Source organism: Microcaecilia unicolor, chromosome 11, assembly GCF_901765095.1.
Source record: "Microcaecilia unicolor chromosome 11, aMicUni1.1, whole genome shotgun sequence".
Classification (NCBI taxonomy): Eukaryota; Metazoa; Chordata; class Amphibia; order Gymnophiona; family Siphonopidae; genus Microcaecilia; species Microcaecilia unicolor.
Genome location: NC_044041.1, coordinates 173,469,358 through 173,496,410, shown reverse-complemented (window position 1 = coordinate 173,496,410; position 27,053 = coordinate 173,469,358). Strand labels below are relative to the sequence as shown.

The 27,053-nt window shown below is 41.8% G+C and overlaps 1 protein-coding gene across 1 annotated transcript; it reads left to right on the top strand.

Moving 5' to 3' along the window:
• The first annotated feature begins 404 nt into the window (after window positions 1–404).
• On the top strand, window positions 405–27,053 carry LOC115480125 (cytochrome P450 2G1-like). Its single transcript, XM_030218603.1, has 9 exons — window positions 405–686; window positions 6,938–7,100; window positions 7,357–7,506; window positions 12,889–13,049; window positions 13,749–13,925; window positions 18,356–18,497; window positions 20,204–20,391; window positions 24,806–24,947; window positions 26,578–27,053. The coding sequence occupies exons 1-9, from the start codon at window positions 507–509 to the stop codon at window positions 26,757–26,759; spliced, it is 1,485 nt and encodes a 494-aa protein (XP_030074463.1). The 5' UTR covers window positions 405–506; the 3' UTR covers window positions 26,760–27,053.

Here is a 27,053-nt window from a genome sequence, read left to right as displayed (position 1 = left end):
TAAATGAGCTGTTTCTGCCTATTCAAAGCCGTGTCCTTTTTTGCAAGTGTGCCAAGGTCCGCTCCCTCTGTACCTCCTCACAAGCTGATAGCTAGTAACTGCCACACCTTTTTCTTTATTCATTAGCACACCTTCTTTATTCTTAGCAACTGCAGCACCCTGCAGTCTAGCAGAATGGAAAGGGAACATATTTTAATTTCACAAACAAATGCATGACTCTAATTCCCCAAAGTCGCCATATTTTACATTTTTTTATTACACATAAACTGCTTGAATTGGAAAGTCAGTCAGAGGATCATATGGCTAGTCTACTTTTTGCTCATAAAGATGGCTAGCTGTGATAAGCACTGCCAGCCCAATGACCTTTGCTTACATGTAATCACAGCAATGCAACCAACTCCAGCACAGACAAATCAGAGGAGAGTTCCTGAGAGTAGTCGTGCCTTTTGCATTCCACAGTCAAAGGCAAGTCAACTCTCGTCTGGGCAAGAGAAGAAAGAACTGCTATGGAGCTTGCTGGAGCTGTAATTCTCTTCTTGGTTTTCTGTATCTCATGCCTATTTCTCATTTCTGCCTGGAAAGCAATGGGCAATAGGGGAAACCTACCCCCTGGGCCAACTCCTCTTCCAATAGTAGGTAACATATTCCAGGTCAAGACTGGAGACATGGTCAACTCCCTTATGAAGGTAAGTCACTATTCCGGTCCTCGCTGCACATGGAATACAAAGCTCACCCACATTCTGTCAAATGCTGACATCATCGTCATTCAAGCGTTAACCCAAAGCAATCAGGCCACATAGCAGATCATGGGCTCTATGATTCCTTTCCTTTGTGTGGTAACTGACAATTGTGAATGAAAGACAAAAGTGTGCCTTTCAGCAACAAAGTGAGGAGCAGCCTGGATACAAAGAATACAGATTAGCTGTATATAGGCAGGCATAGACCAGAGCTCTTTCAAAGTGTCTCTAACCAGGTGCTGCCTTTGTTAAACACAGGACAGGGTTAATGCATAAACAAACCAGGCACATGCCCAGGGCCCAAAATCAGAGCGGGCTCACAAGACCTGCCACGGCTCCCAGTTGAGAATGGTACATTTTTGACAGGCATGGAACCCTGGGGCCAGGGTTGAGCTGCCAATCAGTGGATTACGAGAGGTCAGTGGCTGCAGAAATAAGTGTCAGTAATCTACCGATGGTCTGCAACCCTAGCACTAGATGTGCACTATTGCTATTTGTAAGTTTCCTTTTATTTTTTCAAATATATTTTATTGACTTTTTCCAAGTTGCAACAATATACTAATATATAAGGCTGTTAACTGGATCCGGATTCACAGAACAGGGTTGATCTAGTCCTGGGTTTCCCTCAGTGCATGCTAGGACGTGTAGAATTGTTTTTCTTAGGGAATGCAATGGGGAAATCAGAACTACAAGTCCCTGCATGCAACAGGGTAAACCCAGGACTGGATCAAACTTGTCCTGCAAATCTGGATCCAGTTGGCAGCCTTATACTAATTAAAAACCCCAATAACAATAAACAAGCAAGAGAGAAAGGCTTTCTCTGCATGCTTCCATTCCCTCTCAAGGCTGCCTGAATCCGCATGTTCCATCCCTGCTTGCCTCTACTTCCTCTCCCTCTCTTGTGCGCTCAACCCCTATCCTATTCTCCAGCCCAGGAAAGCTGCAGGGGCTGATCCTGACTACAGCAGCAGGCTGTGAATGAGTGGAAGGATAAAAAAAAATCAATGGCACCAGATATTCAGACTAGGGGAGTTAGCTGAGCTGCCTCCTGTGGTCAGCAGCAAACCCGGAAATTCAATACCAGGCTGTATTCAATCACTGGCATTGAAATTCCAGGTTTTCTTGGACAATAAGGGGATCTTTTACAATAAGGGGATCTTTTTTACAGCACATCTGTAAAAAAAATTGCTTTAAAAAATTTTTGGCGAAAATGGACACGCGGCAAAATGAAAACTGCCGCGCGTCCATTTTGGGTCTGATATCTTAACGCCAGCCATTGACCTAGTGGTAAGGTCTCATGTGGTTACCGTGCAGTAATTTTCTACGTGCGTAGAATTGCGATTACCGCCCGCGCGACAGAAAATATTTTCCGGTGCACGTAGCGGAAGCAGGTCAAAAATGAAATTACCGCAAATGCGACAAGGTAGCTGGGCAGTAACTCAAAATTGACGCACGTTGGGTGTGCATAGGCGCCTACGCGGCTTAGTAAAAGGGCCCCTAACTACATAACTGGTTAAGCCAATATTCATCAGCTGACTGGCTAAGTTATAGTGGTCAAAGATAGACCTGTTATGTACATGGGTCTATCTGGCTGCTAAACTTAGCCAGTCAGCCAATGAATATGAGCACTACCTGGCTATGTTGCTATGCTGTGGAAGAGTGGCCTAGTGGTTAGAGGACCGGTCTTGCAATCCAGAGGTGGTTGTTTCAAATCCCACTGCTGCTCCTTGTGATCTTAGGCAAGTCACTTAACCTTCTGTTGCCTCAGGTACAAACTTAGATTGTGAGCTCTCCTGGGACAGAGAAATATCCAGTGCAGTGGCGTAGCCAAGTGTGGGCCTGGGTGGGCCACCCACTTTAGGCTCAGGCCCACCCAGTAGCAGCACACCTATGCTGACTCCCTAGCCCCACCAGCTGAAAACTCCCAACTACTGTTCCTCCTGCATACCTTGTAAATAGCAGATGGCATGCAGGTGAGACAAAGAGAGACCAAATCACCTGTGGGACAGAGGGGTTCTTCTGCCCACCCATCTTGAGTCCAGGCCCACACAAAGTTGGTATCTGGCTACGCCCTGATCAGTGTATCTGAATGTAACTCACCTTGAGCTACTACTGAAAATCTAAATATATAATAATAATAATAACAACAAAATCAGTGACGCTGCTAGCTGGCTATCTCTCACTGAATATTAGCACTTAGCCGTCTTAAGGTTATTTAACCAGCCAGGAGCAGTTCTAGCCCAGTTAAATAGCGCCGAATATCAGGCAGAATGTGCACTGCACTTGTGGAATGTAATTCTATAAAGCACACACTAACATTTATGCATCAATTAAGCATGTAATTCCTTAGAATAATGGTACGCATGTATGCACATTTGCATGTAAATGCCAAAATTCCACCTAAGCACTATTCTGTAAATATGTGTTTATCTGATATGTTTATTTTTGTTCCTGTCTCATCTCATTTAGAACATTCCAAATTCCAAAATAGTTACCTGTATTACCAAATTTAAGGATTGTGCCTTATTCCATTTACTAAAATTAAACACCGGTAGATCTAAAGTACTTTGGTTTAGTAAACAACAAGAGTCTTTGCCAACAATGATCCAATTAGGACGAATGATACATTAACAGTAGAGAAATCAATAAGGTACTTGATTAATTTTAGATTCTTTACTGTCCTTGGAATTGCAAGTGAATCATTTTTTTAAAAGTCTATTTTAGACTTAAAACACAAGCTAATTACAAGTAAGCTCCAACACAGACTCAAAAGAAGAGAATGGCACACATCCTTGCAATATATCCAGCTGCAAACTATGCCAAAACATTTCACAGGACCCCACGGTCATTCACAATGGAAAAATATTCAACATTAAGGAATCTTTCACGTGCTCATCTTCCAATGTGGTATATATCATTCAGCGTAAAAAATGCAACGAAGGCTGCTACATTGGAGAAACAAGTCAGATGCTAAAGAAGAGATTTAATTTACATAGACACCATATGAAAAATGCTAGTACCAATCAGGATGTCACCACTGTGGGGCAGCACTTTACAAAACCAGAACACTGTATCAGTGATTTCATGGTAAGAATCCTGAAAGGGAACTTTAAAACAATACAGGAACGTAAGACCTTTGAGCTCAGAATGATTAAATATTTTGACACCCACCAGACAGGACTTAACAAAGATCTGGGTTTTCTAGCCCATTATAAACCATAAAATTGTACTGCTTTGTCACCCTCCTGTCTCCATACATATCCCCCTGTCCCTCTTCCTGTCTCTCACCTATCCACCCCCATCCTATTAGACTGTCACTGAAATGCTTTGATGTTTCACTTATATATACTGTCATCTATCAACATTTGCTTATTTCTGATCTGACGAAGAAGGGCAACCTTCGAAAGCTAATCAAGAAATGTATTAAGTTATGTCCAATAAAAAAGGTATCACCTTATTTTCTTTTCCATGTTTTATTTTGTTTTATTTCTATTTATTACCTTTAAAAGTGGACTAACATGGCTACCACACCTCTCTACTCAAGGAGGAGATAGAAAAGTGGGAACTAAGGCCACGGTTTCCAGAGACTGGAGCACACAATGTCTTGAAACAAGATTTTATTGAAAATGAAAAGTGACTCAACGCAACGTTGTGTTTCGGCCTAAGGGCCTGCATCAGGAGTCTGTGTTTAAAACAGAATCAAAACATCTAACAACGGAAAACAGGAGAACCGTAATAAGAACAGTGAAGGTCTTTAAAAAGATCATTGGTCGTGTAACAGTGCTCTATGCTGGGACTGTAAATCTTACAAAAAGCGTAGTTATAGGCACTGGGATATCAACTAAGCATATTCTATATACTGCACCTATTATAGAATATGCTTAGGTGGAAATATTTACCGCACAAAATTTTTAGGCGCCTTATATAGAATCTGGCCCTAAGCGCTGACCGGGTATATTCAGCAAGAGAGAATCAGCTGAAGATTGACAGATAGCCAGTTGTGCTATTTAACCGGCCAGGAGCTTTTCCTGCCCGGTTAAATAGCACTGAATACCGGTGGGCGGGTGACTAACTGTAGGTGCCATGTTAAAGAATTGCCCCCTCTGCGTGGCAAAACCAGGAGTGGGTACCCGGCCAAAACAGCCCCGTCAAAAAAAGACCTGTCAAAATGGCCCCGAAAAAGATGCCCCCACACAAAATAGCCCCGATAAAAAAAGCTCCAAACAAAAAAGCTCCCGATTCAATAGCCCCCAACATAACAGCCACTGTCAAAATGGCATGCCCACAATATAGCCCCTGACAAATTAGTCCCCCAACAAAAGGGCCCAATCAGGCTGCCCAGAATATGGCCTCTGACAAAGTAACCCAAACAGTACCAGACAAGGGGCGAACTTACCTTGCAGCACACACTGCAAGAGGATCTGTAAAAATTTACAGATTTGAGGTAATTTTATAGGTAATAATGATAAATCTAGTTTTAGGTTAAGAGTTCCAACACAGTCTATTTGGGTAAATGCCTTTGTTAAGATAAACAAACTGTGTTGGAACTCTTAACTAATACTTTATCAGTGAAGATTTCACTTGTAGTTTATCATCTTTTTTTGTGATGTTCTATTTTTTTTCCTAGGGGGCTATTTTGTCTAGGGGCTATTTTGTTACAAGGCTATTATTTTTATTTATTTTTGGATTTTGCTCACACCTTTTACAGTAGTAGCTCAAGGTGAGTTACATTCAGGTACTCTGGATATTTCTCTGTCCCAGGAGGGCTCACAATCTAAGTTTGTACCTGAGGCAATGGAGGGTTAAGTGACTTGTTCAAGATCACAAGGAGCAGCAGTGGGATTTGAACTGGCCACTTCTGGATTTCAAGACCAGGGCTCTAACCACTAGGCCACTCCTCCACTCTATTATGTCAGGGTGCCCCAGGAGAGGCTAAGAATGTCATTGATATCTAGTAACCCAAGCTAAAACACATTCTAGATTTTATTGGATGACCACTGGGTGCGTGACTCCAAGGTGTAAGACATAGGCTAATCCCCTTCAGGATTTGCTCCCTTAAACACATGCGCTTTTTACTAAGGTCCTTTTACTAAGGTGCACTGAAAAATGGGCTGCGCTATTGTAGGTGTGTGTTTTGGGCATGCGCAGATCTATTTTTCAGTGCGCAACTAAAAATGGCCTTTAAAAACAATTTTGCCGAAAATGGATGTATGGCAAAATAAAAATTGGTGTGCGTCCATTTTGGGTCTGATACCTTACTGCCACCCATTGACTTAGCAGTAAGCTCTTACACGATAACCGTGTGGTAATCATCTATGCGCATAGAATGATGATTACTGCCCGGTTTCCGCCGCGTGCAGGAAATAAAAATTATTTTCCGGAACGCGTAGCAGATGCATGTAAAAAACAAAATTACTGCCTGGGCCATGCGGTAGCCAGGCAGTAACTCCAAATTGACGCACATAGGACGTGCGTACACACTTACGTGGCTTAGTAAAAGGGCCCATATTCTGATTTCCCTTGGGTTTCCCTCCCCTACCTCCAAATCTAAAAGTAAAGACAGAGACATTAATGACAGTGTGTCCCTTAAAACATAGAGCTATTTGCTCACTTTACACTTCTCCGAATTTCTAACACAGTTGATTCAATTTACATAGACATCACATGAACAATACTGGTGCCAGTAGGGCTCCCACCCCTGTTGGTCAGCATTTTACAGGACCAGGACACTACCAGTGATTTCACAGTGAGATTCCTGAAAGGTAACTTTAAAACCATACAAGAACGTAAGACCTTTGAAGTCAGAATGATTGAATATTTTAACACCCAACAGAAAGGACTTAACAAGGATCTGGGGTTCCTAGCCCATTATAAACCATAAAGCTGTATTTCTCTGTTGATCACCCTTCCCTCACCTATCCACACCTATCCTGTTAGAATATCAATGATATGCTTTGATGTCCCCATGCATACCTCCTACCCACCCCCATCCTCCCACCCTGTCAGACTGTCATAGTAATGCTTGAATGTTTTCACTTATATACACTGTCAGCTAGCACATTTGCTTATTTCCGATCTGACGAAGAAGGGCAACCTTCGAAAGCTAATCAGGAAATGTATTAAGTTATGTGCAATAAAAAATGTATCATCTTATTTTCTTTTCCATGTTTTATTTTGTTTGATTTCTATTGATAACACAGTTGAGTAAGAAGTATGGCCCCGTATTCACTGTTTATTTGGGCTCCCGACGAGTGGTTGTACTGTGCGGGTATGAAGCTGTGAAGGAAGCCCTAGTTGACCAAGGAGAGGCCTTCAGTGGCAGAGGAGAGTTGCCAACATTTAACAAGGTTACCCAGGATTTTGGTAAGTGCATATATATGCTTATTATGGATATTTTGTGTATTTGTAAAGTGCTCTGCTTTTCTACCACTTCTTGGGCACTTGGTGTCAGATTTACTAAGGCTTTTCTCTTATTCTGTCTCCCTTGATGAATAAGACCATTAATCATAAAATATTTTGGTTAAATTGATCACTGATAGGTCTCTAATTAATGAAGACGTACCTATTTGCTCCAATTCAAACACCAGTTTTTCTTTGCCTTGTCCTATTTTCAATCCAGGGGTTGTCTTCAGCAATGGTGAGCGCTGGAAGCAGCTACGGCAATTCTCCCTCAAGGCCTTGAGGAATTTAGGGATGGGGAAGAAGAGCCTTGAAGAGCGTATCCAGGAAGAAGCCCAGTGCCTGGTAGAAAAACTCAGGAAGACCAATGGTTTGTGAATTTTCTAGTTGTATTATTGTAAAAATCCAAGACCTGGCAGGAAATTAGCTAATGCCTTCCAGGTATCTGAGTATCTGAAAGAGTCAATTATGTTTCAGTCATATCTAGCTGCTGCCCTAATGAAAGAAGCTTTGTGCTTGAAGCTAGTCACAGATGTATTGAATTTCTTCAAATCCGGGCTAAAGGCCTACCTGTTTGATGCTGCTTTTGACTCCTAACTTGTCACTTGCTCGTAACCTTTATCTTGTCTTCCTCTCTTCAATAGTCCCTTTCCCTATGTTTCCTTCCCTTATCCTTATTGGTTCTGTCTGTCTGTCCTGATTTAGATTGTAAGCTCTTTTGAGCAGGGACTGTCTTTTCTTTATGTTCAATTGTAAAGCGCTGCGTACAACTGGTAGCGCTATAGAAATGATTTATATTAGTAGTAGTAGTATCTCAGTTACTTCTTATGCTCCACTATACTTTCTCTTTTTGATACTGTCCCTTCCCAATCTCTTTCTCTATCTGAAACCACTGTAGACTGCAGAAACACATTGCCCACCTTGTGCTTTCATCATCTCAACATCTATTTTGTCTTCTTCCTTCTCTTTAGCTCTCAATCTTCAACGTTTTCTTCCTTTCATTCAACCATCTCCATTCTGTCTGAGTACATCTCACCTTCATTGATGTCGTCATGCCTCTCCTACTCTTTTCCATACTCTCTTGCTCCTTCTCCTGTTCTCTGCTGGGGATATCTATCCCAATCCTGGTCCTCCACATCAGCTCTCATTGTATTTGTACAGGTCACACCATGATATCTACAATCTAATTTCTGTTCCTCTCCTTTCCCCTTCTTCTCTGCCTTTCTCATGTGCTTTGTGGAATGCCAGCTTTGTCTGCAACAAACTTTCCTACATTCACAACCTCTTTATCTCTCATACTCACCATCTGTTTACCCTAACTGAAACCTGGCTTTGCCCTGAAGACTCTGCTGCAGCTGCGGCCCTATATCATGGAGGTTACCTTTTCTCCCATACTCGTCACTCAGTCAGTCGCGGAGGTGGTGTCGGGCTACTACTGTCACCCTCCTGTAGATTTCAACCTCTTCTTTCATCTCAGTCCCACTGCTTTTCTTCCTTCAAAGTCCACTCCATTTGTTTATTCACTCCTCTACCTCTCTGAGTAGCAGTCATTTATCAACCCCCTGATAAGTCCCTTTCTTCCTTTCTCACTGACTTTGACTCCTGGCTTTCCTTCTTTCTTGAACCTTCATCTCCTTCCCTCATTCTTGGGGATTTTAACATTAATGTTAATGATCCCTCTGACTCTTATGCTTCTTGGTTTCTTGCTCTAACATCCTCTTTCAATCTTCAACTGTGCTACACTACCACTACTGACCAGAATGACCACTGTCTTGATTATATCTTCTTCTCCCACTGCTCACTCCCCAGTTTCTGTGTCTCAGCTCTTCCCTTCTTTGACCATCATCTGATAACTTTCACACTTAAACACCCTTCTCTCCTGTCCTGTCCAATCTTCACCAATACATTTAGGAATCTTCAGGCTATTGACTCTTCTACTCTGTCCTCCAGTGTTTCAAACATCTTTTCAACCACAGTTATCCAAATCTGTCAGGCTGTCTCTTCCTATAATACTATTCTCTCCTCTGCTCTGGATACTCTCACTCCTCCCGTTCCCCATTCAGTAAGGTGTACCAAACCCAAGCCTTGGCTGACCTCTAGAATCTGTTACCTATGTTCCTGTGCCTGATCTGCCGAACACCATTGACTGAAATCCCATGCTCATGTTGACTTCATACATTTCAAATGCTTACTGACCTCCTTACAGTGTGCTCTTTCACTTGCCAAACAGGACTACTACATCCAGTTGACAAACTCTTTGGACTCAAACCCATGACATCTCTTTGCCACACTGAAGTGTGCCTTCACCTCCAACTCTCCATTCATTTTCTCCCCAGACTCTGGCTGAGTACTTTCATGATAAAGGATTAACCTTGAATTCTCAGCCAAGTCACCTCCACCTGTCCTCAGTCTATTCTCTCAACCCTCCTTTAACCCCTTCCTCCTTTTCTGAAATCACTGAAGAGGAAACTACATATTTTCTTTCCTCCTCTAAACTAACCACCTGTTCCTCTGATCCTATTCCCACCCATTTACTTAGCACTATTTCTTCGGCTGTCATCCCTCCTATCTGTCATATCCTCAATCTTTCACTTTCCACTGTGATTGTTCCTGATGCCTTCAAACATGCCATAGTTACACCACTCGTCAAAAAACATTCATTGGACCCTACCTGTCCATTGTCCCATCTCCCTCCTCCCTTTCCTATTCAAGATACTTGAACGTGCTGTTCACCACCGTTGCCTTGACTTTCTTTCATCTCAAGCTATTCTTGATCCACTTCAATCTGGCTTCCACCCTCTTCATCCAACTGAAACAGTGTTTGCTAAAGTCTCCAATGACATGTTCTTGGCCAGATCCAAAAGTCTCTATTCTATCCTCTTACTTTTCAATCTATCTACTGTTTTGATACTGTTGATCACCACCTACTCTTGATATGTTGTCCTCACTTGGATTTCAGGGCTCTGTTCTTTCCAGGTTTTCTTTTTATCTCTCTCATCACACTTTTAGTGTATACTCTGGTGGATCCTCCTCCACTTCTATCCCACTATCAGATGGTGTACCTCAGGGCTCTGTTTAGGGACCTCTTCTTTTCTCCATGTATACTTCTTCCCTTGGTGCTCTGATCTCATCCCATGGTTTTCAGTATCACCTCTATGTGGATGACTCCCAGATCTACCTCTCCACACCAGAAATTTCAGCAGGAATCGAGGCCCAAGTATCAGCCTGCCTGTATGACACTGCTGCCTGGATGTCTCACCGCCATCTGAAACTAAACATGACCAAAACTGAGCTTCTTATCTTTCCCCCTAAACCCACCTCTCCTCTTCCCCCATTCTCTATTTCTATGGATAGCACTCTCATCCTCCCTGTATCATCAGCTCACAACTTTGAGGTCATCTTTGACGCCTCTCACTCTTTCTCTGCACATATCCAACAGACTGCTAAAACCTGTTGTTTCTTTCACTACAAGATCACCAAAATTTGTCCTTTTCTTTCTGAGCACACTACCAAAACTCTATTCCACACTCTTATCCCCTCTACTGCAACTTGCTTCTCACAGGTCTCCCACTAAGCCATCTCTCTCCTCTTCAATATGTTCAAAATTCTGCTGCACGACTTATATTCCACTAGTGTCGCTATGCCATATTAGACCTCTCCTCAAGTCACTCATTGGCTCCCTATCTGTTTCCACATACATTTCAAACTCCTCTTACTGACTTACAAGTGCATTCACTCTGCAGCTCCTCAGTACCTCTCCACCCTTATCTCTCCCTACACTCGTCCCCGAGAACTCCATTATTTGGGTAAATCTCTCTAATCTGTACCCTTCTACTACACTGCCAACTTCAGACTCCGTTCCTTTTATCTTGCTGCGCCATATGCCTGGAATAGACTTCCTGAGCCAGTATATCAATCTCCATCTCTGGCGTCTTCAAATACTGGCTAAAAGCCCACCTTTTTTACTGCTTTTAACTCCTAACCCGTATTCATTTGTTCAGTATCCATGTCTGTTTTATCATTCCCACCTTAGAATTTCCATCATCATTATTTGTCCTGTTTGTCTGTCTTGATTAGATTGTAAGCTCTGTCGAGCAGGGGCTGTCTCTTCATGTTCAAGTGTTCAGCGCTATGTACATCTAGTAGTGCTATAAAAATTGATAAGAAGTAGTAGTAGTAGTAGTAGAATTAGTCCACTGAAAAGGAAAATTAGACTTGTGGCCTAACCAATACATTGAGTCATGAGTTTTCAAGGACAAAAGTCCACTTCATCAGTAGAAAAGTATGACACGCTATTTGTTTGTTTACCATTATTTCTACATAGTCATAACTAACATAGTCATAACAATTGCTACTGTTTATGGTTTCCAATGAGTTCATGTGGCTGCAGAAAACCAGAGAATTCCAGCTCTGATCCTTTTATTGGGCTAAAAAGAAACATGTAATTCATAAGTGTTTAGATGTAGCCAAAGAATTTGTGTGAACTTTAAAACTCATTTAAAACCATGAACTCTGGGTCATCCGTATGCTGGCCCAATATTTATTTTTACTTGACAACCTTACAGTATATTCTGTAAATGCAAAAAATAATTTGTTCAATGCTGAGACCAGAACCTAAAACATAAAATATTGCATAAGATAACAGACAAGCAGATTAAAAACATTAATCAAAGCATAATTATATAATCACATAGCAAATGTTTTAAGCTTTTTTCTGAACAGTAAATAATCAGTTCTAACAGAAATAGGTACAGAATCCCACAATCTTGGTCCAGCAATAGATAAAACTTGATTATGAGTTACCACAGGAAGATCTGCCCTAGGTGTAAGAACCTTAACAATCAAAGAACATGAGGGTTCATAAGGAACCAATAAGTTAAGCTAAGTAACTTTGATCCTTTAATAAAAAGAACCTTACAAATCAAAACAATTTTTTTGAAATGAAGTTGTATCTGGTACAACCACTGAAGGTACCAGATACTACCTTTTGTGCGAATGCACATATTAGACCAATACTTCCAGACAATATGTTTGCATTACATAAGTATATAAGTATGTAAGTATTGCCATACTGGGACAGACCGAAAGTCCATCAAGCCCAGCATCATGTTTCCAACAGTGGCCAATCCAGGTCACAAGTACCTGGCAAGATCCCAAAACAGTACAATACATTTTATTCTGCTTATCTTAGAAATAAGCAGTCAATTCCCCCCAGTCCATTTTAATAATGGCTTATGGCTTTTCTTTTAGGAAGTTATCCAAAACTTTTTAAATCCCATTAACTTAACTGCTTTTACTACATTCTCTGGCAACAAATTCCAGAGTTTAATTACACATTGAATGAAGAAATATTTTCTCTGATTCGTTTTAAATTTACTACTTTGTACCTTCATTGTGTGCCCCCCTAATCCTAGTATTTTTGGAAAGAGTAAACAATCGATTCACATCTACCTGTTCCATTCTATTCATTATTTTATAGACCTCTATCATATCATTATCACTCATACTTCAGTTAGTGTAATTTAACCCTGCACGACTTTGGAAAAATAAACTGCCTGATAAGAGCTTGTATGTACAATTTGTGAATAGTTAAAAACAAGGTCACTCCTTGGATCAAGACAATATCATATAGTATTGATATGGGTATGTTGTTCTAGGCAGATGGATGATTGAGTAAACTCAATAGACTTAAAGCTTTGGTCAGTCAACAGAGTACTTAATGATGTAACGTATCTTTTTCTCTGTACACTAGAGTTGCCTTTTGATCCAACTTGTATCTTATGCCAAGCTGTCTGCAAAGTCATGTGCACCATTTTGTTTGGAAATCAGCTGAACTGTGAAGATAAGGAGTTTCTTGCTCGAGTTAGAATGATTGACGAGAACTTCCAGCTCATGAGTTCATTCTGGGGACAGGTACACATGGTGTAATGCTATAACGAGGCAACATGATGCTGATGTCAAAGAAAAGATAACTGCAAAAGAGCATAGGATTTAGGGATTGGAACATGGGGGTAGATGAATGGTAGGGCAGGTTGCCATTGTGAATGTTGCACTTTAGGCATAATGACTGAAAAAAAAAAAAAGAAGTCAGCCAAGATCATGTCTACAAAATAAATCAAAAGATGGTTCTTTCTTACCTGGTGTGGCTAAGATTGTTCCCGTATACAATCTACGGTCATTAAATGAGGGCTTTATTCAGATTCCAGATGGAGTTTGATTAAGAATTACTTTTGATAGGGCTGTTTCATGTAAGAGCCCTTTTGAATTGAGGGAACATAATGATTTTCTTGTGTTTAGGAACATTTTTTTAGCATGGTTTTATAGCTGTATTTTTTAAAATATGTATTGCTGTATCGTATGTGCATTGGTGAAAACCATGCTGTGGCCTTGGGAGGGGTGGTATATAAATAGCATAAATACAGAAACAAATACAATAAACATGAGAAGAACATTTAAAAGGCAACTATATGAACACTTATAGTTCTTTGAAAACCAATAGGACACCGTCTTCTGTTTTGATCAAAAACTGTCAGGAGCATATGACATAGAGAAGATATCTAGGTTTCTTATACTAGAATCTGGTTAATACTAATCAACCTTCCTTCTGTGCAGCTCTACGATATATTTCCAAATATTGCAAAGTATCTGCCTGGGCCTCACAACCGAATATTCACGTGTTTCGAGAAGCTTGCAGAGTTCGTTGCCAAGAGAGTGGAACTGAACCAAGAGACTTTGGATCCCAATTATCCCCGAGATTTTGTGGACTACTTCCTGATCAGGATGGAACAGGTACATTGATCCTTGAGAGACATTGGTGAAATATGTTCTGTGATACTGTAGCATAGAGATGAATATTCAAACAGCAGTTATACATTATACTTCTGTCATCTAAATTCATGATGAGGTTCCACCGAGATGGAACATCATCATGAGTTGCTGTCCAGATTTAGATGGCTGGAGTGGGGCTTTCATGACAACTTCAGAAGTTTGGAGACCAAGAACAGTGCCGGGCAGACTTCTACAGAGTATGTCCTGAAAATGGCAAGGACAAATCAACATCAAGTATACATATGTGGTATCACATCATATCTTATGCTATGAATTTATCTTGTTGGGCAGACTGGATGGACTGTACAAGTCTTTATCTGCCGCCATGTATTATGCTACTATGTATGACTGCTTTTTAAAGAAATATCTGGGAGTCTTATACATATAAAGGGTAATTTTATAACAAGGTGCTTACAGTTGTACACTACTTGAGACCTAAAGGATAAATATTCAGCCGGTGGCTGTGAGTGTTTTGCTGACCGTCGGCATGATTCCCGGATACTCAATACTGGGCCACGTCTGGGTTAAGTCAATATTCAGCACTTAAGCGGCTATGGGTTACCGCATAAAGGTAGGACTGTGTTTTTATTTGGTTCCATTATGTGGTTACCCTGGCTGGTTAAGTGCTAATTATCGATACTTAACTGGCCAAGTTCTGATTCTGCCCCGGAACACCCCCCAAAATAGCTGGTTTTTACTTAGGTGCTAACCAATGAAAATTAGCGGATAGCTCCGAACGAGCAATTTAACTGGTCAGTGGCTGTTTCTGGCCGGTTAAATTGCTTTGAATATTGACCCATAAGTTTACAGAATGCTATCACTTCTCTGGGTAAGTGGTAGCAACGCACCTAAGCACTATTCTGTAATGGTGCACATAAGTGCAAGGAGGACGTTCACATGGGTGGGGCACAGGAGGGGCATGGGAGGGACTGCACATGTGCACCCAAGCTGCATTGGGCACTCACAGTACAAAGCCGAGCCTTAGCTAATCACTGATATTCAATGCTGGAGCATGCGTGGCTCCCTGATTCGAAAATCCAGGTATGTCCACTGTCCTGGAAGTTAACCATGCACCGGCTGATATTCAGACCAGTGCCCAGTTAACTTATTGTAAAATATTAGGACAGTTGTTTTGTTATCCTAATTTTATGTAATTACTTAGCTGGCTAGTGAACTGACTATCACGACAAACCCCACAACCATAACACCCAAGACACATCCTCCCTATCTCAGCCTGAAAATACTTGGCGTTACAATCGACCGAAACCTTACACTTGAGAGCCAAGTGAACTCCACAACAAAGAAAATGTTCCATTCAATGTGGAAACTTAAACGCGTAAAACCTTTCTTCCAGAGGGAAATAGTTCCGTAACCTAATACAAATCAATGGTACTAAGCCATGCAGACTATTGCAACTGAATCTATGCAGGATGTAAAGAACAACTCACAAAGAAACTCCAGACCACTCAAAACACAGCAGCCAGGCTGATATTTGGTAAAACACGATTCAAAAGTGCCAAACCCCTCCGAGAAAAACAGCATTGGCTCCCAATCAAAGAACGTATTACCTTCAAAATCTGTACCCTGGTCCACAAAATTATCTACGGCGAAGTACCAGGCTACATGACAGACATCATAGATCTACCAACCAGAAACACAACCAGATCATCACGAACATACCTAAACCTCCACTACCCATACTGCAAAGGACTCAAATACAAAGCAACCTACGCATCCAGCTTCTCCTATAGAAGCACACAACTATGGAACTCACTGCAAAAAGCTATGAAAACAACCTACGACCATCTAAACTTCAGGAAATCACTAAAAACCAACCTGTTCAAAAAGGCATACCCTACCGACCCAACATAAATGCCTACACTCTGCAACACAGCAAAACCAACGTTCGTAATGGACACTATATAACCTCTCCTCTCTTCGATCCCCATTGTGCCTGAACCTTAATCGACCACAACATCACCATGTATTTGTTTCTCTACCGGATTTGGTGAACGCCTTTACGGTACTATGTAAGCCACATTGACCCTGCAAATAGGTGGGAAAATGCCTGCAAATAGGTGGGAAAATGTGGGATACAAATGTAACAAACAAATATATATATATATATATATAGCGCCTAAAAAATCAGCGCTGAAATCAATGACAACTAAACATATTCTAAAAGTGGTGCCTAGATTTAGGCGTGATATATAGAATACGCTTAGTTGATATCTTAGTGCCTAAAACTACGTGTCTCCATTTAAACCAATACAAACGTGACGTAACTCCCAGCGCATAGATTTATGCGCAGTGGACCATATTCTATAACTATGCATGTAAATTTCAGAATGCCCATGAAATGCCCACTTCCCCACCCAAAACCATGCCCCTTTTTTCCTGCACCTGTTAGAAATTAGGTGTAGTGCATAACAGAATATGCTTAGCAAGTTGTGCGCATAAATTCTAATTGCTGCCAATTAGTGCTCATTATTGCTTATTAAGTGCAGTTATCAACGCTAATTAGCTTGTTAAGCTAATTAAGTTACACATGTTGTTATAGAATATGCTTGGATTTCGGCACGGATCTCTAGGCTCACTATACAGAATCCGGAGTTAACTGGCTAAGTTGGTGCTCTGACCACACTCTACCCCCAGCCAACCCCTAAGCTAGCTGGTTAGGGGATGTCTGGTTAACAGAGATATTCAGTGGCCCTACCCATTTCAGGGCTTCTTTTACAAAGCCGTGCTACTGATTCTCGGTGCGGCAAACAAGTGGAAGCTCATCCAATTCCTATGGGCTTCCTCTCATTTGCCGCGCAGGAATCGCTATTGTGGCTTTGTAAAAGAAGCTCTAAGTGCAGCTGAATATCCAGGATTGGCTAGCTGAGCGAGGTCCAACCCCTTTGAATATTTATCCCATAATCATAAGTTGTAAGCTCCTAAATTAAGATGAATTTTCAGCTGAAAATTTATGCTCATAAAGTTTGCTGAATATAGTGTTCAAAATTAGGAGGCTAACTTAGGAGCATAAATTTAGGTGCTCAGCTTTGTTTGAATATTGGGCCCTTATAATTTACGAGTTCCTTTTACTAAGGTGCGCTAACAGATTTAGTGCATGCTAAATGATATAACGCCTGTGGGAATATAATGGGTGTGCACACTAACAGGGGCATTTTCGAAAGAGAAGGACGCCCATCTTTCGCCATAAATTGGGAGATGGGCGTCCTTTTCTCAGGGTCGCCCAAATCGGCATAATCGAAAGCCGATTTTGAGCGTCCTCAACTGCTTTCTGTCGCGGGGATGACCAAAGTTCCCAGGGGAGTGTCGGCAGTGTACCGAAGGGGTGTGCTTAACAGATGGGCGTCCTCAGCTGATAATGGAAAAAAGAAGGGCGTCCCTGGCGAGCATTTGGCCGACTTGGTCCCTTTTTTTAACGACCAAGCCTCGAAAAGGTGCCTGAACTGACCAGATGACCACTGGAGGGAATCGGAGATGACATCCCCTTACTCCCCCAGTGGTCACCTACTCCCTCCCACCCTAAAAAAAATGTCATACCCAGCTCCATCACAGCAGTATGCAGGTCCCTGGAGCAGTTTTTAGTGGGTGCAGTGCACTTCAGGCAGGCGGACCCAGGCCCATCCCCACCTACCGGTTACACTTGTGGTGGTAAATGTGAGCCCTCCAAAACCCACTGTACCCATATGTAGGTGCCCCCCTTCACCCCTTAGGGCTATGGTAGTGGTGTACAGTTGTGGGGAGTGGGTTTTGGGGGGGGGGGGTTAGGGGGCTCAGCACCCAAGATAAGGGAGCTATGTACCTGGGAGCAATTTGTGAAGTCCACTGCAGTGTCCCCTAGGGTGCCCAGTTGGTGTCCTGGCATGTGAGGGGGACTAGTGCACTACAAATGCTGGCTCCTCCCATGACCAAATGGCTTGGATTTGGTCATTTTTGAAATGGGCGTCCTCGGTTTCCATTATCGGCAAAAACTGAGGTCGCCCATCTCTAAAGTCAACCATCTCAACATTTAGGTCAACCGTCTCTAAGGTCGACCTAAATGTTGAGATTTGGGCATCCCCGACCGTATTATCGAAATGAAAGATGGACGCCCATCTTGTTTTGATAATACGGGTTTCCCTGCCCCTTCGCCGGGATGTCCTCAGAGATGGGCTCCCTTAGAGATGGTCGTCCCCGTTCAATTATGCCCCTCTAAATCTGTTAGGGCACCTTAGTAAAAGACCCCTAAATCAGGAACAACCTGGACAGCCCAGATGAAACCAAGGAATCCATCATCTTTCAGGGAGAAAGGGCTTTCTTGTTTTTCTTTTGACCCTCCTTCAGATGCTACAGAAAGTAAGCAAGATTTTGCATTTCCCCCCTTTGTTTCTCCATAGGAAAAACAAAATCCCTCTTGTGAAATAAACATAAAGGATTTGGTAATAACTGCTCTCAGCGTGTTCTTTGGAGGAACAGAGACCATCGGCACGACCCTGAGATACGGACTTCTGATTCTTTTAAAGCACCCAGACATTGAAGGTAACCTTTTGACTTAAGATGACCTATGACAACACAGGTAAAATATGTCAGGGTATGGAGGACAGAAGATTCTATTTTACTTTTCAGTTCATTTCTTTTCTCTGTTTTTGTTTTGTTTAGCTTTGTTCCATTTCAGTGTGTGCTATCTCATTTTGGTACGTTCTTAAATGAAACAGAATGTGCCAATCAATATACTGTGCATTAAATCAAATCGTGCATGCCAATGTGGAATAGCCAGGGCTTTTTTTTTGAGGGGGTACTTGGGGTTACTGAGTACTGGAACCTTTTCCATTGTCTGCTAAAATTGACCCACGGTCCCGAAGTTTTAATGAAAGAGCTCAGGCTCTACATACCAATTCTGCCTGGTCATAGATTCTGTAACTGGTTGCAGGGGGCCTGGCTATTGTGGGGTGGGTCCCTCAGTGATTACCCAACCGCTGAAGGGTGGTCAAGTATTTGAGTACCGGCACCTTTTTCGCAAGAAAAAACGCACTGGGAATAGCATATGCTCAATGAAATGATACCTGTGTGGCAATATGAGCAACAGAAAGGCATGGAGTCCTTATAGAATACAGACAGAGGGCAGTGCGATGTCAAAAGGCAAGCTTTATCACTGTACACAAAAAGGGAAATAAACAGGCCTGTTTCCTCACAGGCTTTTCACTCTCAAACATAGTCCTTGAACCTTGTCCCTGACAGGTTTCCAACTTCAATATACTTGGTTCAGGGTTCCTACACCTTGTCCCACAGAATCACTTCTTAACCGCTCAGTAGAATTACTCCAATTATGGATCGTTGTCTGTCCTGACAACATAGGTGTCACACCTCATCTGGCCAGGATTCTGGTAGAATTTCACTCAACCCGGCTATACAGTGTTTGTGATGCATACAGGGAAATCTCATTTACAAAGTATTTGTACAATATTTTAATCAGGAATGTGTAGTGCATTCTGTTTTTAAAACAACTTTAAAACCAAGTTTACCATATGTTCTGCTCTCTCTCCTGATAGGCTTTCTACTCAGGAGATTAGCATGCAGATAACCAGAGTATAGAACATCACTGTGAAGACTCAAAACTCTTGAACCAAAATCTTCTTTAATGCAAATTCAAACAAAGGGAAATAACTTACAGTTAGATGAGCTGGACCACAGTCCCTGCCTTGTAGAACTGGGAGTCTGTTCTCTATCAGCTCGCCCTGTATACCAGGGGAGCCAGGAGTAAATACTGTGAATACTTTTAAACTGGTAAAAACTTGGTTATTTACAGTAACTTGAAAGGGGGGGGCATGCAACAAGTACAGCAAAATTAGCTTACAGTTCTTAGCAAACCATGCTGCAAACACACTCTCAACCCCAAAATGGAAAGATAAGGGTCAGGATCCAGCCCACATACACAGGGACAAGGCCAACCAATAGGGAAAGTCCCACAAGGCATAGGGAACAGGGACAGGTGCTCATGAAGAGCCCATCACAAGAGAACTACAATTACATCACATGTAGTCCTATCCAACTTAAAGAGCACAGGACACATATAAACAACAAGCATCCTGCCTCCATGAATATGGAGGCAGAACACTATAGCTATTTTTTTTTGTTCATAATCTTCAAATGTTTGCTGGGAATTACAAACTCAAGGACAGGCTGAAATCATCTGAAAATTGCTGGTCTCTTTCTTCACAACCCCTCCTCCCAATATGTTTTGACAGGAAAGATGCACGAGGAAATTGACCGTGTGATTGGCCGAAACCGCAGCCCATCCATGGAGGACAGAAGCAAGATGCCTTACACAGATGCTGTGATCCATGAGCTCCAGCGATACATTAACCTTCTTCCACTGAATATATGCCGTGCAGTGATTCAAGATACTCACTTCAGGGGATACACCATTCCTAGGGTACTTATTCCCAATATCTGTGACTATCCAGGCACTATGGTATTTAGGTGTTACCTTATAGAATAAAGGCTAGTGCACGATGCCTAACTCATTTAATGGTGCTATTGACGTGCATAAGTGGTACGCACATCTCGGTCTTAAATATACCTGGCAATCAGACTTACTAATGAGTGTAAACCATATTGTTCAATGTAAGCATTACTTAAACTAAAACTTTCACTATTGCAATCCAATCGTTAACTATTAAACTAATTGTGAGGAGGATAAGACTTCAGATGCTCAGCCATATGATTTAAACTAACATGAAACTGAGCTTTACCATCAGCAGTCATAAAAACCTCCCCTGCTCTCAAAAATATTTATTTTTTTACTTATTTTTTCTGTCACAATCCTATCTCTTCCCCCCTTCTTCCTATATTCTTTCATATTTACATTGACAGTGTATCAATCTATAGAGGCAAATGAACTGTAATGGTTCTGCTCGATAGAGTTTCTCTGTTTCAATTTCTGGCTTCTTCAGGAGTTGAAATGAGGTGCAGACAGCGGACAGCATATAAGGCAGTTCATGATTTTTAAATGGCAGCTCTTGAAGAAGCCTGAAAGTGAAATGGAAAAGCTCCACTGTAGATTGAGCATCTGAAGTTTTTTCCTCCTCGCAATTAGTTTAATAGTTGATGATTGAATTGTAATAGTGAAAATTTTGGTTTAAGTAAGACTTACATTGATCATTTTGGCATACTTCTAGTTTCCAGTTTATAGAATTGCCTTCTATAAAAGGCATTTGGCTTAACTACTGGAGTCCCCAGGGCTCCATTTTGGGCCCATTTAACATCTTTCTTTCATCCCTAACACTTTTTATTCAATCCCTTAGAATTTCATTTTTTATGTATGCTGATGACGTTCAAATTCATTTTTCCTCTTCAATCCCGTTCTACTCAAATAATTTCTGGCATTTCGCTAAAACGTGATCCTTATCACAGATTGGCTTTCATCTAATCGAATGAAACTAAATATTTCTAAAACAGTGACTGTTCTCTTTCCTTCTGTTAGCCCCGCTGTACTTCCTTCTGTTCCAATGATTCATAATATTCAAATCCTGCTTAAAGATACAATTAAGATCCTTGGACTCTTAATAGCCATTTTACATTTACTCCCCATATCTCATCATTAATACATGTAACGCCCCTAACCTGGGCGCTCCTGGATTCAGGGTCCAACCCGGTTGGAGCCTCCCAAAGTCCCTGTCGGTCCTTTACTCTCTTGGTGCTTGGTGCCTCCACCTGGGGAAAGAAGCATTAGTGGGTGGGACTACCCTCTTCTCTCCCAGGAACCCCAAAAAAACAAGTCCAAATTCAAACTTGGAAACAAGGCTGGTTGTTAGATTACGCAGGTTTGGAAGACTTTTATATATTCTCTGAAGTCCGATAAACACACAGGACTTGGCAGTTCTTACAAACTCAAACTGTTTATCCTTTAGCTCTTCAACAGTAGGAACATCAATCCATTTCAATTCCTCAAAATTTGGTGCAAAACTTTAAAACCATGATCCTTCTGATGTTCTGCAGGAGAATGCTTGTTTGCTCCTCCCTTGAATATATTTACAGATTCTTTACAGCAAGACTATATATACTTTTTACAACTCCTGTCCATGCCTGTCCAGGAGAATAGTGTCCCAAAGGTTGTGCTCCTGTCACAGAAGTAGCCTAATGGTTAGTGCAACAGACTTTGATCCTGGCAACCTCAGTTCAATTCCCACTACAGCTCCTCATGACCTCGGGCAAGTCAGTTAACCCTCCATTGCGCCAGGTACAAAACTTAGATTATGAGCCCTTTAGGAACAGAGAAAGTACCTGCATATAATGTGTACAGCACTGCATACATATAGTAGCACTATAGAAATGATTAGTAGTAGTACTTTTAGAGGTCCAGACCCTCCATGGCCTCACCTCCCTCCAGGGTGGCCTTTGCATTGGCTCACCCTGGTCTTGAGATGGGCACTCCCTGGTTTCGATCTCACACTTCTGGGCTAGGTCTTTCCTCTGCCCACCCATAGCTCTTCTCTGTCACAGTTGTCGCTTTGCTGAGCCACAACTCCTCTTTACAGCCAGTGGTCTTATTTCTCCAATTTGGGATTCCCCTTACTCCTTCAGATCAGTGACAGGGGACCATCAGACAACAAAGACTCCCTAAAGGGCAAACACTCCTCTTTATCTCTTTCCAATCTCTCTCTCCCCTCCCCATGCCACTCTTCAGTCTCAGGGCACTATTTCTCTGCATTTTATTTCAAACTACTCCCCTTCGGTTGGGCTTCCTCCCACCCAGGGACCTCCCACTCACTTCTCCCAGTGACTCTCGACTCTCTACAGGGACTTACTCTCCAAGTAATCCCAATCTAACAGGGGATTACATACAGAAATTATTTTATACACTTAAACAAATACATGCAGCACGTTCCCTTCCTGATTTAGCTTCTCTCCGACTCCAGATTCATTCTTTAATTATGTCTCGTCTTGATTATTGTAACTGTCCTCTTTATGATCTACCTCAGTATCAGCTTCATAGATTACAATTAGTTCAAAACACAGCAGTTAAATTGCTCTGTGGTGCAAAAAAAATAATACAGTGCCTCTGGTCTTTTGATAAAAGAATATCAACTTCCTATCTTTTATACGATCCAGTTTAAAATCATTATTATTATTCAACAGATTTTGCATTCTGGTATCCTGTCATTTTTTTTGTTGTTTCATCGCACATTCTTTGTTCTGCACATCAACACTTATTGGCTGTCCTCTCTTTGTTGCAAGTATGGTCCCGACATTGAGTTTCCAGATTCACCACTGACTATGGGAGTTAGCCTGTCTCCCTCCCATGGCCTGAATATCGACCCCTGTATGTCCAACTCCCAGCTCAGCCAGGACCAGGGTTGGAATCTGGTGCCACAAGCTTTCATTTACAAACTACCCCCTCTTTTATATTGTCACTCCTTCTCAACATACCTAGCTGGTCATTGCAGTGATGGTCCAGGATCAAGAACCAAACACCAGGACTCTGCAGAACCCTGCTATCATGGGCCCTAAATCAAGCCACTAGGTGTCACCCTTAAACAATGACCATGATCTCCCTTTACCCAATAGCTTGTAATGTTACTTCTAATCCTTGAAAGCAGAAAACCCAACTTGAAGATCAAACACTGGAAAATAATTTGTATCAAAAAGTGAACTCTTGGGGCTGGGCTGGTGACTCAGGTGGAAAGCACTATGCTATCATTTGGAATGGTCCCAGATTTGATCTTCAAGACCAGGCCTTCCCTGGTTGACTGAGACTGGAGATGCTGCTGAAAGCCACAGTGCTTGGTGAGGGAGGTATAGTCATCACTCAATGGTGACATCTGGTGGTCAGTGTCAGCATGACATTTGGTTGTTCTGGGCCTAACCTTAAAGTTAGTTTAACTGAAGCTTCAGGGCCCTACCTAAAGAAAAGAATAAGAGCAAGAACTTATATCTAGGAGAAGATTACAGCCAGCTTCAGGATCTATGATTGTAGGATTCTTGATCAAACTCTAGTGCTTGCTCCCTCTTCAATAGACTACCACTGCAATAGCCTACAATGAAGGAAGATAATGGATCACAGAAGATAAAGTACAGCACACCTTTATTTAAGATAGCCCAATGTGGTTATGTTTCGCCTATTGCAGGCTGCTTCAGAGGCCATCGAGCTGTTCATTGAGAAGGAGTGCTGTGGCTGTTGCCAGCATCCTTTGCTTTAACTAAGGGGAAGTGTGTTTTCAGAATCCCCTTTAGTTAATGGCCCTAAAGCAGCCTGCAATAGATGAAACGTGGCCACGTTGGACTAGCTTAAATAAAGGTGTGCTGTACTTCATGTGCTGTGATTCATTATCTTCCTTCATTGCTATGATCTGTGGATCATACATACCTGCCTCTTTTTTTGTGGAAGTTGGGAGCTAATAAAATAGTGGAAAATATATTTTGGTGTACTTTTCAATGAAAGCTCATGCCACCAAGATCTCAGCCCTGGTTCTGATTGATCCTGAAGTTCAAATGAACAGAAAGAAACTGTAAAGTCCAAAATAGTTCAGCTTTTGAGTAAATTCTGAGTGCTAACAGTGCTCTGTCCTCTCAAGAGCAACACTTCAATGTTCTCCAGGATTGGACTCCTGAGAATGTGCATTTATATAGTGCTGTAGTTTTCACAGCCCCTGGGTGACAGCTTCAAAATGAAGACTAGCAAGCACTGATGAGGCAGTATATGTTGAAAACCTGAACTACTTTTTTTTCCCCCCAGCAGCAATGTATAACTGATAGGCTGACGTTACCAAGGTTATCAATCTTAGCATACAAGGAAACACAAAATTGAAGATAGCACCACCCATGCCTGCTGCTTGTATATGTTTCAGGGTACAAATGTGTTCCCCATGCTGACTTCTGTGCTGAGGGACAATACACAATTTAGTAAGCCAGACAGCTTCAACCCTGGCCACTTCCTGGATGAGAATGGTGGCTTTAAGAAGAGTGATGCGTCCATGCCGTTTTCTGCAGGTAGGTGCCAGCACTACTACATTGAAATATAGAAGAGGGCTTTACAAGGTAGTCAGTATTGATAGTAAACAAAAGCTGTAGTCAGCTAAGCTAGGAGAACAAGGGCAATAATGTGCTAATCTTGTTTATTCTGCAAATCTCTTTATAGATGTCTCTCTCTATACCTGATTAGCAGAAAAGCTTTGAAATAAATAGGTAGTGAATATTTGGGGTTTTTTTTCAGAAAGACAGATAATAGTAAAATGAGTACAGGATAGGGTGGTAGATACCTGGAATGCCCTCCCGCGGGAGGTGGTGGAGATGAAAACAGTAACGGAATTCAAAAATACATGGGATAAACACATAGGAATCCTGTATGGAAAGAGAATGGAACCAAACAAACTTGTGCTTAGATAGCAATTCCAGCGGGGCTTTTTTTGAGGGGGTACTGAGTACCCGCACCTTTTTCATTGTCTGCTAAAATTGACCCATGGTCCCCAAGTTTTAATGAAAGATCTCAGGCTCTACACTAATTCTGCCTTGTCATAGATTCTGTGGGGCTGTTGTGGGGGTGGGTCTCTCAGTGATCACTCCACCCCTGAAGGGTGGCCTGACATTCGAGTACCAGCACCTTTTTCGCTAGAAAATCACACTGAATTCCAGTAATTGGAAAATAAGGCCAATTCTGGACAGTCTGTGCCCTGATAGTGGCTGGACAGATCTGGATGGGCTGGAGTAGGGCTTTGATGGCGTCTTCAGTAGTTGGGGAACAAGACCACTGCTGGGCAGACTTGTATGGTGTGTGACCTGAAAATGTCAAGGACAAATCAAGATCAAGTATGCATAAGTAATGTCGCATATTCTATGTTACTATAAAATGAAAAACTGGTAACAATGACTCCTCATGGCCATCACTGGTATAGCAACCTCCCACTAATCCACTAGAGCAAAACCTTAAGTTTAGAATGCAATGCAACATAGTAAGTAACGGCAGATAAAGTCCTGAACAGTCCATCCAGTCTGCCCAATAGTCACACTCATTATCAATTCATGATTAAATCAATACTGATCGTGACTTGATTACGGTCTTTCTTTGGTGTTTCTGCGACATAGACCATAGAAGTCCACCTGGTCCCGTCTTTATGTTCCAACTGCTGGAATTGTTGTTGAAGCCCTCTCCAGCCTATTCATCTTCTCATTTGCGGGACATAGACCGTAAAAGTCTCTCCAGCACTGGCCTCATGTTCCAGCCACTGAAGTTGCTGTCTAAGCCCTTTCCAGCCATCCTAAACCAGATTGTCATATACAGGACACAGACTGTACAAGTCTGCCCAGTATTGAATGTAGCTCATCACAGCCGGAGTCACCATCTAAGCGTCACTCAACACATCCATACACATGCAGCCATCTAAGTTTAGGGTTTTTTAATACCTTCCATTTTCTAATTAGAGATCCTCTGAGTTCATTCCATGCCTTTTTTGAAATTCTGTCACTGTTTTTGTCTCTACCACCTCTCTCGGAAGGGTGTTCCAGGCTTCAACCACCCTTTCTGTGAAAAAGAATTTTCTGACATTAATGTAAATTTGTATTATTTTAATCATCACTGAAAGAAAAGGCATTGGTCTTCTATGTTGTTTTTACTTTTTCTTAGGGAAAAGGATTTGCCTAGGGGAGGGTCTGGCTCGGATTCAGCTGTTTCTCTATCTTACTACCATCCTTCAGAATTTCACTTTGAAGTGTCTACTCGATCCAAAGGACATTGACTTGACCCCAAAGGCATCTGGATTTGGAAATATCCCCCACTCTTATCAGCTCTCCGTTGTCTCCCGTTGAAGTCACAGAGATGTCAGATATACTTTACAAAGCCATACAGACGAGATTCTTTATCAGCCAGAGGGGGTCAATATTTAGAAAGCTGGCAAGTGGGCAAGTTATCTGGATAAAGTTATGTGCATAATTTTATCTATATATTCAGCAGCTTATATCTATATAAATCTGTTGCTGGATATACACAGATAAATTTATCTGGATGATTTTATCCAGACAGCTTGGGTGGAGGAGTAACCTAATGGTTAGTGCAGCAGCCTGCAATTCCCACTGCAGCTCCTTGTGTCTCTGGGCAAGTCA